The sequence below is a fragment of the Lactuca sativa genome, chromosome 9 (genome assembly GCF_002870075.4).
Source record: "Lactuca sativa cultivar Salinas chromosome 9, Lsat_Salinas_v11, whole genome shotgun sequence".
NCBI classification, from domain to species: domain Eukaryota; kingdom Viridiplantae; phylum Streptophyta; class Magnoliopsida; order Asterales; family Asteraceae; genus Lactuca; species Lactuca sativa.
Window position 1 is genome coordinate 10,165,466 of NC_056631.2, and position 15,219 is coordinate 10,180,684.

General features: G+C 32.9%; 1 protein-coding gene across 1 annotated transcript; it reads right to left on the reverse strand.

Annotated features, from left to right (window-relative positions):
• Window positions 1–2,296: 2,296 nt before the first annotated feature.
• Window positions 2,297–3,253, reverse strand: LOC111881263 (auxin-induced protein 22D). The gene is made up of 2 exons (XM_023877677.3): window positions 2,931–3,253; window positions 2,297–2,816 (listed from the first exon to the last, which is right to left on the reverse strand). Exons 1-2 carry the CDS (start codon window positions 3,107–3,109, stop codon window positions 2,450–2,452), a joined length of 546 nt encoding a protein of 181 aa, XP_023733445.1. The 5' UTR covers window positions 3,110–3,253; the 3' UTR covers window positions 2,297–2,449.
• Between the last annotated feature and the right edge of the window lie 11,966 nt (window positions 3,254–15,219).

Here is a 15,219-nt window from a genome sequence, read left to right on the forward strand (position 1 = left end):
ATAGTGGTCGATAGTGGTTAGTTGTTGTTATGGTCATTTGTGGTGGGAAGGACGAACCATAACGTCCAACTAGTTTATTTCTCATTATCTCTCTTTAACTCTCTCTACAGTTTAATTAGTTAAAAAAAACATATTTTTATTTAAATAATAAAAAATAAGAGATATAATGACGTGGAATGGTGGGTATACCTAGTGATGAAAGTGAGTCCAAATCCGGCTCAGATGGACTCGAACTCGAAAAACCTAGAAACCAGTTAACATGATTTTGTAGTACTGAACCGGTATATATGAACCGATTCAAGTTCGGTTCTAAGCAAAGTGTGTCTAGAACCAAAAAACCCAAAAACGTCAAATTGGGTCGGGTGGAACCGGATAAAGTGGGTTGAGAACCGGAAAACCCGAGAAAACCCGATTTTTTTGATAATTACTTAGTGGGTTGAACTTTAAACGTTTATAGATTTGGTATCAAGACATTGGGGATAGTAAGTCACTGAATTTCAAGCCAAAAATATCAAAATTATAGTCTAAAACCATATACGAACTCTAATATACACGTTGGAAAATTATCACATGCTAATCCGACTTCAAACGAATTAGATATACATGTTCTAAATTTTCACAAAAAAAAAACCTGACATTTTTTAGCTTTAATATCCTGACTTTTGGGGAATATAAGTCAATGAATATGAAATCAAAAATAACAAAATTATAGTATAAAATTATGTACAAAATCTAAACTATACGTTAGAAAAACCTCATGCTAATAAAACTTCAAACAAATTAGAGATGCATGTTTTAAAATTTTCACAAAATACAAAAAAAAAATTGAAAAATCGAAAATTTCCTGATTTGATATCCTGAATTTGGAGGAATTTAATTCAATGAATATGAAACCAAAAATGACACAATTATAGTCTAAAACCTTGTACAAACTCTAAACTACACTCTGGTAAAAACCGCATGCCCATCCGACTTCAAACGAATGAAATATACATATTTTAAACTTTTAGAGAAACTAATTTTGTCCCCTAAAACCGATTCTAGTTCCAAGCATCGGTTCCAGTTCTTAAACCCGATTTATGTTGACCCGAAGGACCCAAACCGAAAACCATTCTTTAAACCCAAAACTCGGACCGGCTGTACATATTCCGGTTATAATGGTTCTGGTTCCGGTTTTAAATCTCATTCCTAGGTATTTCAACCTTTAGTGCATGGCAGATCCAATGTAGAGTCCGGGGTAGCCCATGATGCCCCTTAAATTTTTTTAGGAAAATTTCCTTTTATGTAGTGTACATATACGCATCCTTCACATATAAACACAAACAAACAATTGGTCTGTTGGTTAAGGCACCGACTTATTGAAGCAAATGTCTCAGGATCAATTCTCACTCCTTTACATATCTTTTGTTTACCTTTGTTTTATTTTCCCAACTATTCTATCTCACATTGTCAAACACATATAAACTTAACCATTTTCGTATATTATATAAACTTGTTATCCTCATGCTTTCATTTGATATCTACTTAGTCCTACATCGATTCAAGTATCAAAACATACTTCAACTTCATGTTTATATAACAAGACTTGAGGTTAACTAAGGATTCAATTAATGTTGAGTTTAAAACCAAAAATAAAACAAGGAAACCCGAGATACAAACCGAAACACTGAACCTATGGGTTTGGGTTTGGTTCGGTTTTAAAAGTTTCAAAACCGAGGTTGTCGGTTTTGGGTTCGGTTTTAGGTCAAAACCAACCCAACCTAGCCCATACTCGGTTGTTACTGTGATACCCCATGATTTTTTTTGGAATACTCTTTACTTTGACATTGACTCTCTCATTGCTTCAATGTGATACCCCATGATTTTTTTTGGATGATATGACATCCACCATATCTATGGTTAGTGGTAAGTCTTCATGAAGACTTTACATGTTTGAGATTCTTCTTTACAAGTTTGAACTTCTATAACTTTACAAGCTTTGATTAATATATAAAAGTTTGGAATGCTCATAGTTATTTCATTAAAGAAGAAAACTTTAACTACAAATATCAAGAAAATCATATATCCGATCTTAACCTTCATCTTTCAATTATGACATACGGCTTAGCATACATAAGATCATCCAATTCAAAACTAAATCTCCCATGAACATGAAGTACAAGCTCGTATCCAAATTATGGTTATGCACGATGAGTTAATACGATACAAGGCTTACTTGATCGACCTTGTGGAATTTACAAGGCTTACTAGATCGACCTTGTGGAATTCTAAATGTACAAACAAATACACCCAAAAATACAGATCTTGAATTTTCAACAAGTATTATATATAAAGAAAATTACACAATCATATGTACATGATATATATCTTTTTTTTTTTTTTTTCTGTTTTTGGTGGTTCTATTTCTTGAAAATAAAAAATAAAACCCTCATATATATCACAAAACCACTCAACTCTCCATAACTTCAGAACCTCTCATGATTCTAATTCTTCTACAAGAAGTAAGAAACATATCCCATGGTACATCTCCAACAAGCATCCAATCTCCATCTTTGTCTTCATATGTAGGTGCATGTTCAGACTTGTACCCTTCCCTCTCAGAGTACAACCCTATAATGCACTTAAACATATCTTGTAATCCTTTCGTGAGTTCTCCGTAGCTTTTGTACACTTTTAAGTCAACTTTTCTCAAGTAGGGAGCCCCATCCATGCTTACTTTCACATATATGCCGGAACCAATCTCGGATTCGTATTTTTTCCCTTGAAGTACGTTTTTCCGGTAAGATCTAACCGGCGGCCACCCTACAACTTGTGCCCTGAAAACCATTTAACAGTTTACATAAGTATATGCATCTGAATGTCTTTGTATGTGTATGTGTGTGCCTTAGGTGTGGATTTAGTTAAGATTTTGCATCGGTTTTGTAACTTACTTGGATGGTGGGGGAGATCTTGATGAATCATTTTCATCTGAGATACTTGAATCCATTTCCGATGAGCTTCTTTTGTTGGTGTTCACCGTAGAAGGTGGTGGTTTTGTCTCCGGTAGATCGTCGGTTGTTCCCGGCAATCCTAATCTTAGCTCGGTTGCTTCGAAATTAATTAGATCCATGTATCTGTCTTGTGTAAATCGACCAAAGATGAAAGTAGAGGTCGGAAAAGTGCTCTTGATTCTTGAATGGAAGAAGATGATTTCCGGCGAGGGAGTTTGAGAGGAAATTGGTTTGTGGATTGGTTTTGTGATTGGAAGATAAGTTATATAAAAGATGAGGGCTGTGACATGATTTAGGTGACTTATTCTGTATGTGAATGAATTTCATAACACGAGGAACTCGACGCCCACTCGCATACTCGCCTAACGTGATATTCACTCGCCATTCAATGGAAAAAACTCAAATGGTTTTCCAAAGAGATTAGAAATCACGCGCGTAAAGAGAGTCGGTGGTTAGTTGTCAACGGAGGAGACAAGGAGTTGGATGATACAGCCATGAGATGTTGGTCAATGACCGGCAGTTTCGGGTAAGCTGTGAATACAACAGGGAACATACCCAAGACAGGCTGTGTGGTCCTCCATACCAACGGCTGTGATGCGCTGTTTCTTTTTCCTTTCTGGATATTAAATCCTCAACGTTGGATCACGGACCCATTGAGTGGTGAGAAAACCATGTGATGTAGGCCCGGGTAATGTCGAGGAAGATGGTGACATTGCCCATGTGTCGACTCTGATTGGTGGCACCACGCATGAAAATTGTTCTCTTTTTATTTATTTATTAAATCTAACAAGTATAATATAAATTATAACAGTCAATTATTTTATGGAATAATCACAGATATAGATATATATTTTTGAAACGACAGGATAATCACAAATATAAAACGTCAAAGATGCATCTTATTTTATCATCATCATAATAATAATATATACTTATTAAAACAGTTTTAGAAACTTAAAATTGGTTAAGATTTGTTGCTATGGTTAGAAATTATGTTCGCAAAATTCGAGAACAGTTTGAAAGATTCTATGTTTTAGCGAAATATCCACATTTGGTTACATAAAAAGATGTAGTTTCATGAAGAAATCATAAAATCTTTATTTTCATTATATTTAGTATTTCAAAGAGTGACTACACAAATGTTTCCAATAAAAGTAGACATTCAACCATAAAAGACATCGTGTGGGTTCAGAGACTTATGGTAAACAACTACCATCACCATTTGTGGTTTGATCATTTGGTAAGCAACTATCATCACCATGTATGGTTTAATCACTAATATCTGATGGTACTAACGATCTTGAAACATAATACCATAAACGCGTAGCAAATTACATGGACGTTATTGAGTCGGAGACCAAATGGAAAAGGGAATTAATGTACATCTCATAACTATGAACAAATTTGAAAACAACTTGATGTTTTTAAAAGCTATAAACTTTGTATAAAAACTTTAGCGGAAAATCCCAAAATAATATAAACATTTTAAAATATAAAAAATGCATGATTTTTTTTTTTTTTTTTGATTTTCAATTGCACTTCTATAAAAAAATAAAATTTAAAAAAAGACACAACTGCAACATTGGTCCTTGTGGTATTTAAAAAACTTTAGATAGGATCCAAAAAGTTTCCAATTTGCATAGAAGGTACAAAATCAAAGCATTTATGTGATTTTGATCCAAAAAAACTTAAAAAGACGACTATGCCCCTTTTTGTATTTTTTTTAATTATTGTAATACTATTTTAATCTACTTTAATAAATGAAAATATTTTTGTTACATGTCACATTCTTATGGATTTGACCACATGTTATTTTATAGTTATTTTCAATTAAAATTTTTCTACATGATATTTTGTGGTTTTTTCAATTATATTAAATTGCACATAATATTTAAATATACTAACTGTAATAAATGTAATAACAAATACATATCAATTTTAATAATTGACTTTCCTTCTAATTTCAACATTTCTAAATTCAATTTTCATTAGTTTACTTTGTTTATTTATCTGAGTTATTTGTTTAAATTTAAAAGAAAAAAAAACACATTGATTTTAATAATTCAATATTTTTTTAATTTTCTTATAAATTCAAACATTTTCAAATGTTTAAAATCTTTATATTTAATTTTTTTTAATAAACTCATGTAATACATGAGTCTTATACCCAGTTAAATAATAAAGAAAAAAGAAAAAAAAATTATCCCCACCCCACCCACCCACCGTTCTTTCTTTCTTTCTTTCTTTCTTTCTTTCTCTTTCTCTCTCTCTCTCTCTCTCTCTCACTCTCTCACACACACATACATACGACCTTTTCATTTAGATCTTCTTCCCTACCCTTCATCTTCAACCCATCTTGTTGTATCTTCCACAAATTAGAGACACGACATCGCAAATACTTCACTTCGTGAGGAATTTTCAATTTGTTCACCTCACGCTTCTTCCCCTCGTGTTTCTTCACCTCAAGTTTCTTCTCTGAGATCGACTAAGATCAAATCGGTGATTCCAGCTCCAATGGTGTGCATCAGGGACAACTCCGATTAGGGTCGATGAAGGTTCCCCTGTTCACGTTGCTTTCTGTATCTTTGAACACCATTAAGCCTAGATCGAGCACAACTCTAATCAAATAGGTGATTTTCACAAGGTTATAATCGAGGTTCCTCAAATTACAAAAGCTATTGGAGGATTAAAGCTGATCACGACGGGTATAGCTTCATTTGGTGCTTTTGATCTGCTAGTGTAATTTTAGAGGTGACTTAGAGCTGATTCCCGGGAAATTGTTAAACCCCCCTCCCCCCCCCCACACACACACACAAAAAGAAACCCAACGAAGAGATGATGAAACCTACAAATCAGACCTGCAAATCAGTTTTTGGCAAGATAAGGGAGAACTAGATAATACATCAGACACGGAGTTGAGTGCAAAACGTTGAAGTACAAATGGGGTTTAACAGCTGTCAAAGAGGGATTTGCGAGAGGGGCTCAACCAAACATGCTTTCAAATCCACCTCCTTTAAAATTGGACAATGAAATTCCTACTATTGTTCGAACATAGAGTAAACACAAGTGTGCTTGCGTTTCTTTGTTTTTTCTCAATTATGTTATCGCCAAAGGTGGGTTAAGAGGAGGATGAAGAGAGAGAGAGAGAGAGAGAGAGAGAGAGAGAGATACGGGTGGGTATGAGTGGGGGGATAATTATATTTTTTCTTTTTATTTTTGAAGTAAAATAGTATTAGAATAATTATAAAAAATACAAAAAAGAAAATAAAATGGCATAACCGTCTTTTCAAGTTTTTTTGGATCAAAATCACACGAAGTTTTTCATTTTAGACATTCTATGCAAGTTGAAAACTTTTTTTAAACTTTATCCAAAGTTTTCTGCAAACCACAAAACCAATTTTATAGTTTTGTCTTTAATAAAACATAAATCAACTTTCAAATTAGACCAAAGTGATGGGATGTCACACTTAGGGCGTGTTCGACAAAATTAGTTGGTAGCGGGTAGCGTGTGACATCCCTAATTTTCACGGACAGAAAAGACCGATTTGTTTATTCTTTGTTTTAAAATTAGAGTAATCATTTAAAGGAAATTGTTGCGGGATTTGTTCCGAGAAAACATGATAAATACTTTATCCAAGCATCTCCGAAGAGATGTATTTTATTCGTTTTAAAACATTTGGGATGTCCTGGTCAATACAGACACATAAGCATAAACCGAACTTATATTCATCTACACTAATGATTTACATCTCCTTAATCTCTCAGTGTAATGTGTCTTTGTATCGACACCTGTGATACAAAAATATTGAGTGGGTCAGGTTTGGAAAACCTGGTGAGTACATAGGGATTTCAATCCCACAATGTTATAACATATATATAATTTAGAATTCACACAATATAAAATATTTCTCTCTCTCTCTCTCTCTCTATATATATATATATATATATATATATATATATATATATATATATATATATATATATATATATATATATATATATATATATAATAGACTCTTACCCCACCCCGTCAATCCTCTCAACGAGATTATCCATACCTTTGGACCTTAAATTTTAACTCGTACTCCTGGATCTAATCTATATTCTCGAGTCCATGATTGTGCCCATTCCATACTCCCGGATAAGGGACAATTGGTTTATGTCTAAATCCATACTCCTGGACTAATGACACATTCTATGTCCTGTCCATACTCCCGGACTAAGGGCAACTGACTATGTCTAATCCATACTCCTAGATTAATGACAATTAACTAAGTCCAACCCATACTCTTGGACTAGGGACGAATAACTATGTCTAATCCATGCTTCCGAATCAATGACATATTTTTAAGTTATATTCTCCGTATATATCTCACTCATACTCATAAAGAGATAGTACTCCATAACCATTATAACAAACCTCATGTTTACTCTTTAACCTAAGTTAACATAAACAATCAAGTATGTTCTTTAACACATAATTCAGACATCATCAAATAACTCACACAAAACATATATTTAATACATTCAAACAATAGTTGTATTAAAATCATGTTCATGAAAGGGACTATGCACTCACTTGATGAGACGATTATCAGACAACACTACCGCTCTTAAAGTAGTATTCTTCGATGAAACCGGTGTATCTTCACGAACTGGGCTTCCCGCGGGCAGAGCTTCGACTCGAAAACTCTTTTCTTCTCGGGATCTTCGGAGCATCGGGACTTGCTTCGGGTGTCGGGATGATATCGGGGCTTCGACGGTGCTTCAAAAGGGTTAGAAAGGGTATCGGGAGTGAGAGAGTGAAGGAATTAGCAACCATGGCCGGCTCCCCTTCGATTTCTATTTATAGGACTAAAATTTGACACTCACGTCGTGAGCCACAAGTGCTCACGTTGTGAGCTCGATTTCGTTGCGTTCGTCATCAGGCCACTTGCCCTGGAAGACGTCCATCACCTGCTTACGTAGTGAACACTGTGTTCACATCGTGAACTCTGACACAGGTGGAAGTTCATGCCCCGAAATTCAAAAATTCATATATCTTTCGCATACGAGCTCCGTTTTCGACGTTCTTTATATGCACGCGTAGGTGAGATTATGCTCTACAACTCTCGTTTATATTCCGTCGGCTAATTTTGAATTTAACTTTTATTATATTATTTTTAGTAGGCCGGGACAGGAAAACTCCGTTAGAAATTCACAACTCCTTCATCCGATGTCCGTTTTCGTCTGTCTTTTTACCGTTGGACTACTATCGAAGAGATCTTCGATTCTCGTTTAGATTGTGTCGGCTAGAAACCATTCGATCTCATTTTCGAATTTTGTGCTGCATACCGTTAAGTCGAAACTTCGAAAAATCATAACTTCCTCATACGAAGTTAGATTTAGACGTTCTTTTTATGCACGCTCTCGGTTTAACGTATTCTATGACTTTCGTTTATATCATTAAGGCTAAATATCGCTCTATCATAAATTCACTATTTACGTCACGCAGTTTTGTACCGGTTTTGTCACGAAACTTCGACAGGTCATAACTCTTCGTTATAACTCGGATTTCAGCATTCTTGATATATCCGGAATCCTTGTCACGACCACAACAACCTAGTTAAGATTATTCATTCTAAATAATCTTTTATCAAAAAGTCACTTTTGATGTTTATCGTCTCTAAATTGACTAGCCCGGATCTACGGACGTTACATAGCGAGTAGCTTGTAGCGTTTTGTTAAACGCTACATGAAGTAGCATTTGGATTTAGAGCGTTTTGTTTAAACTAAACACTAGAAGCTTATAGTGCCGAACGATGCTTTCTGTTCAAAACATAACATTTTGTCAAACGCTAAAAGTTAGAAGTTCTCAAACGCTTCTAAATGCTCCATGTCGAACACTCCCTTAATAACAGAGTATTAGTTTAAGTAAAATAGATTTAATAGATATTCCTAGATTTAAACCATATGTAGACACTTAAGTGATGATCTGGTAATGAGTGGTAGCAATTTAAAATTTTAAGCAACAATTTCTAGCATAACCATGGTCCATGGACCCTAAAATCTGAGTTTTCAAAACTCATTTGATGGAGTTTTGGTGGTCATGATGTGGGGAGCAGACAACGTAGATTGGGTGGGTAAACCTAAACAATAGAGGTTAACCTCTATGCAAATAAATATGGTTAACAAAGTAATATAATAGTTAATCATATTACGAAGGGATGACTAGGGAATCATAAAATCCTTGATTTACTAACCATCAAAACTTTTACGGTAACTTAAGAATCTATTTTTTTCTCTTAGTGACATGGTAATATCAGGATGACATTACGACTAACCGTCAATTTTACTTGAACGACGTTGATAGAATACAAAATCATGTTTCCTTAGTATCACATGTCGAAGAATTCATCCATGAAGAAGAAATTTCACTCAAAATATTGTGAGTTATATAACATCCTATTAGTTGTGAGAACTGTATACTATATATATTGATTAAAACAAAATGTTAAATACAAAGTATTGAACGGTAAGTTTATTTGAATTTAAAATTTGAAATAAATGAAAATTACGAGAAAAAAAAATTAAAAAGAAACATACGAAAGTACGTGTTTAATTGTGAGAGTTATTACTAAACGAGTTAATTATAATAAAATGTTAAATACAAAAGTTTAAACATTAAATTTATTTGAAATTGAAATTGAAATTTCAAATTTGAAATTGAAATTTCAAATTTGAAATTAATATAGTCATCATGGTACATTTAATTTATAGAAATTAAATTAATGATATATTGAAAAATAAAAAATGTAATAAATAACAAATGAAAAATTAATATATTAAAATTATGACAAAATGACATGTGACAAATTGAATGATAAAATGACAAATGAATTTTTATTTATTAATATAGAATTACCAATTAAAAAAAACAATTGTTTTCGTGATTCTATGTTCATGTTGCTGTAGTTTTAACCTTGTTATTTTTTGTATTCAAATATAATAAAAGTATATATTTGGTTGGACATAATTTTTTTTTAAAATAAATTAAAAATCAAATATCTGGTTTCAAAATTTCGGTTCTAAATTCTAATCCGTACATACCGGGTCCACTTTTCTTGGGTCAAACCCGGATAAATCTGGGCCGCATTATCTATCCAAAAACCAGGAAACCCGGGATCGGGTTTTTAATATCATATCGGACATGATCCGATATTTGTGCACGTCTACGGCTCTACTTGATACCTATACTTGACTACTTCTGGTCTTCTATATTGAGGATTGGTGAGATTGGTCAACATAGTGTGGGCCATAGTGGGCCAATTGCTTTGCAAACGCATATGAGCCTTTCAACTTAAAAGCCCATCTCATTTAATTTCGCACGGACCACAAAAGAATACAACACCCTGCACAAATTTTGAAAATTTAGGGATAAACTTGTCTTTTACATACCACATGTCCAATAATGTTGTTCTACCTCTTGGAACATTACATGTACGTTTTGGTCCCTACCCCATTTTCCTATGATAAATCAATCCTAGAACTATCAAACTATTTAATTTTCTTTATATGTTTTCTATGGTCTGTAAATTCTTCTAAACATCAACTAAATAAACAATATTGAAATTATTTGTTAGAAGTGGCCAAATGAATGCATGGAGTGTATTGTGTAATAGATCAAAAAATGTCATTTTTGGAATCTAACTCATGATATTTTAATCGGTTTTCTTCAATCCATTTTGACTAATTGGAGACAAAACAAATCGGATTGACTTATTCATAAGTAAAGGAGACGAAGTGATTGGACATCTTATTTCCTATAATTAACTGCATCAGCAAACATACAAGATATTTAAAGAAATTCCATATATTCAGAATTTCCATTTTGAATTTTCACAAAAAATGAAGTCTAGTGTCAAAATTCCTCAATTCAGATTTTAATTAATATTTATATGAAAACGGCCGACCAAAATAGTTACATGCCAACATTAAGAATAGTCACGTTGAATTTTCGTGAAACCTTTTTTCGATAATCATAAAAGTGTTAAAACGAAAGACATTTTTCTTTATTCATTTTGGATAACGCACAACTTTTTCTAGGCTGAGTGGTTTTGTAGAACTTGTTTATTTTGTGTTGCCAAAAAATGTTAGATGTTAAATAAGAGCGGTAGAAGATAGAAAAAAAAATAAGGAAAATGAATTAGGTTTTATTAAAATTTAAAAAATAAAAAAATACAGCTATATCACAAAAACTAAAATAATAAATAACTTAGTAAACCCATGCCGACAAAATATGACAACTCAATATTTATAACCGATCAACCTTCTTATTAGTCAATTTTTGATATAAATGAAATTAATAGATAAAGAACAAATCCGATCAACCTTCTTATTAGTCATTTTTTGATATAAATGAAATTAATACATAAAGAAGAAATTCACTAACTCATTTGGCTAACAAGATGTTTAACATGGTGTTTGTAAGGAGATTTCAAGTTCTATCTTAGACATATACTAACTCGTTTTAGAAAAGAAAAAGATAAATTTCAATAATATAACATTAGAAAATGTATACATTTTAAAGGAAATATTTGTTTATAGCTTACAAAACTAATTATTGTAAATAAAAAAAAATCATGATTTTTGTAATGAAAGAAGAAATTACTTATATGTAGTTAAATACTATATTCATAAAATAGATTCATAATATTATCTGTTTGTAAAGAAAAAAGAACTTACTTCTATTTAACTGTTTATATAAAATAGATTCATAATATGTTATTGTTTTTTGGAATACTTAAGAGATTCATCCCTAGACGGTCTTTATTAGAGTCATATTATGTTCACTTAATTGACTTGTAATTGATATTTAACATCACCTAAAAAAGATTATGTAACCAATCTGTAAAAAGCAAGACATTGTTTTATAACGAATATTTAAAATAGATATAAAATTAAGTTTTGTCGGGTCTATTTTAATCGGATAAAAAGACTTAAATAATGATGTTGGTGCATTTAAAGAAGGTAGATGGGTACACACGTGCAAGTCATTGAATGATGAAGGTGAAATGTGGGCCAATAACCACACGTGGACTGGGTCATGTACTTGGACTTTTTTTGGGTTATGTGAACTGGGCCATATCTACATTCGCTTATGTCTCAATTTTAGGTAACAGGTCAGATCCATGCCATCGCTCATGCACCTTCTATTTCAATTAATACACACACAAAAAACGTACAAGTATCGATGCACACAGTACACTCTGCTACAGTCAAACATGGTCCCCTCACTTAAAACATCCCATCTTTTCTCACGTTACATTTCCAACCGTAGGATCCAATGTTGTTGGTCTATCTACATTCATGGCTTGTACCCTGTTCACATGTAGTGTACTGTTCTTTCTTTGATGAAATATTTAATATTGAAAAATTTTGGTTCTTAAAATCCAATAAAAAGGGATAAACCCAAAATGAACATTTTGTATCACATTTAATGTTTTAAACTTTTTTTAAAAAAGTTGAATGTTGGTGATTTGTATCATAAATATTATTTAAATGTAATGAGATGAACTTGTCGACTAACGTAATCTTAATAAATATTTAATAAGTAATGATGATACGAAATACACACTTATTTGAGTTTACTTTGATGTGAAAATACATTGGTAGTTAGGGGCAAAGACCCTGAACCGGGGGGGTTTAGGGCAGCTCCCTTGATAGCTGGGTCCATGGGACATTATTCTTGAAAAATATATTAAAATCCAAAATTGTGGTTTTAAACTCGATTTTTTGAACCTAATTGTAGACCTGGTTTTATAACAATTGAATATGGTTTTGTAATTGTATAAGACTTTTTGATAGTTTCAAACCCTAGGCTGTCTTCCCATTTTGGTAATTCTCGAATCTGGTACAAGAATCATAACTCTTCATACTCTTTATTCAATAACACTGAGTTTTATCCGGTTGAGATTTCAAAATGTATCATCGGAATATTTTAATCTCAAAGTGTATTACGATTCTCAGTGAATCCAAGCAATCAAAACACCCATATTTTTAACATTTTAGACAAAACTTGAAATTACAGTCTTTTATCAAACTATGTCATCCTAAACTGACAAAGATAAATAAGTTACGGCTCCTTAAGTACTAACAAATTATGTTATTGTTCCGAAGACAATAAATGTGTTCGATCTCCAACCCACTCACCAATCCCCGATGTTGGCCTAAATCATATAAACATTTATAGTCGTCGAGAATTTCTATCCATGATATCCATCCACATGATGACTCACTCCTATACAAACTTGTAAACGAAGTCAACAATAGGACATCAAAAATATATGAAAGTTATTGTACGTTGGGAAATATTATAAAAAAGAAAAAAAATAAATGCCAATTTTATTCAAAAGAAGGATTAAAGTTGCAAAAGAATAGATATCCAATATGGACACTTCTTCTCTTCTTTAAAAGTTCTATCAACTTGACAAGAAAATTCAAAATACACAAGGATTGATTGATGGTAAAAGCCGCTTTATCTTTGTCACAACAATAACAACATTGACATATATGACCTAAAATCTCGTAGCAACGGGTTAATGGGATAAATGTAATCGACATTGCCTCTGTCATGTAGATAAAGTAGTTGTTTTCACACGAGACATTTGATATATGGACTACAAGTACCTATAATTTGGAGAAAATATGAAAATACTACGTCTATGAAACCACTAAACAAATTAATGTAAAAAGTAGGTATATACAATGCATCATAAGATCAATATGGAAAAAGAAGCACAAACTGGACACCAAATAAATATGGAAAATTGTAGGTAAATATGAAATGCTAAACGAAGACAAAACATATACGAAATATAACGATGAACAAGTACCTACATTACCCATCTCCCCTAATTCTAACTTCTAAATCTCCACTAAGGATGACAATTCTCGACATGATATGAAACACAACAAGGTCACAAGGAATATACAAGTAAATAAACAAATTTGGGTTGACCTTAAACGAGTTTAGGTCATTAACGGGTTGACCATAGTAATCCATATAATATATGATATGTGTTCGAGTTGCTAGGCTAGTTTGTTGGTCAACTCGTAAACAATTTAATTACATTAAGTCAAAAAAACTAAAAATACTTATTTTTTTTTTTTAATTGGTGATGTGCCAATGCCCTAACTCAGTAAACAAAAAAGTTCAGTGCAAAAATCAAAATTGATTCCCTAAGTCTCGTCCCGTCTAACGTCAACAAATAACTCATCTATATGTGAATAGCAGCTTCTCATGACCTCAATTATCGTCCTTCATTTATGCAAACATGTTCACTACTTTGCTCAATGTTGATAACTTGATTTTTTTCTTCCAGTCGAGACTTTAAACTTGGTGTTAACTCATAAGTCTCATTCGCTCTAACGCTGACCCACAACATGTTCAATTATGTATTTCATTCCATCTAACCACAACAAATTCTCATTTATTTATGATTTTATTCACCTTAAGATCTGTTTATGATTCATTTCACCCCAAACATGTATTCAATTGTTTTTTAAAATAACAAACACATATACCCACTCATCCTACTCCTAAATCTACACCTTTATCCACCACGAGTAGGGGTGTAAACGAGCCGAGCTGAGCCCAAACCTGACCAAGCTCGAGCTCGACTCGTTTAATTTTGAGGAAGCTCGAGCTCGATTCGAGCCTTAAAATGAAGCTTGAGCTCAGCTCGTGAACAATGCAGTGGGTTCGCGAGCCTAATCGAGTTTAAACGAGTCTCCATGTATATATATATATATATATATATATATATATATATATATGTGTGTGTGTGTGTGTGTGTGTTAGTGTGTGTATGTATGTATGTATGTATGTATGTATATATATATATATATATATATATATATATATATATATATAGAGAGAGAGAGAGAGAGAGAGAGAGAGAGAGAGGCTCGTTTAGGCTCGCGAGCCCACTAAATGAAGCTCGGCTCGAGCTCGTTTAATAAACGAGCCTCATATTTAGGCTCGATCTCGGCTCAGGCTCGTTTAATTCGATCTCAAGTCGAGCTTTTAACGAGTCGATTCCGAGTTGCTCACGAGTAGCTCGGCTCACTTACACCCCTAACCACGAGACTTCAACCATCAACCATTTGGAGAGGAAAATCTTTTCAACACACATTGATACCGCTAGGTCGAAGACATTTTGGTTATCATTTATTTATGATTCCATAC

Excerpts from the sequence above, each read along its gene's own strand:
- LOC111881263 (XM_023877677.3), bottom strand. The coding sequence starts at position 3,109 with ATGGATCTAATTAATTTCGAAGCAACCGAGCTAAGATTAGGATTGCCG. Across the intron at positions 2,817-2,930 it reads AGATCTCCCCCACCATCCAA|GGCACAAGTTGTAGGGTGGC; the intron begins GTAAGTTACAAA and ends AATGGTTTTCAG.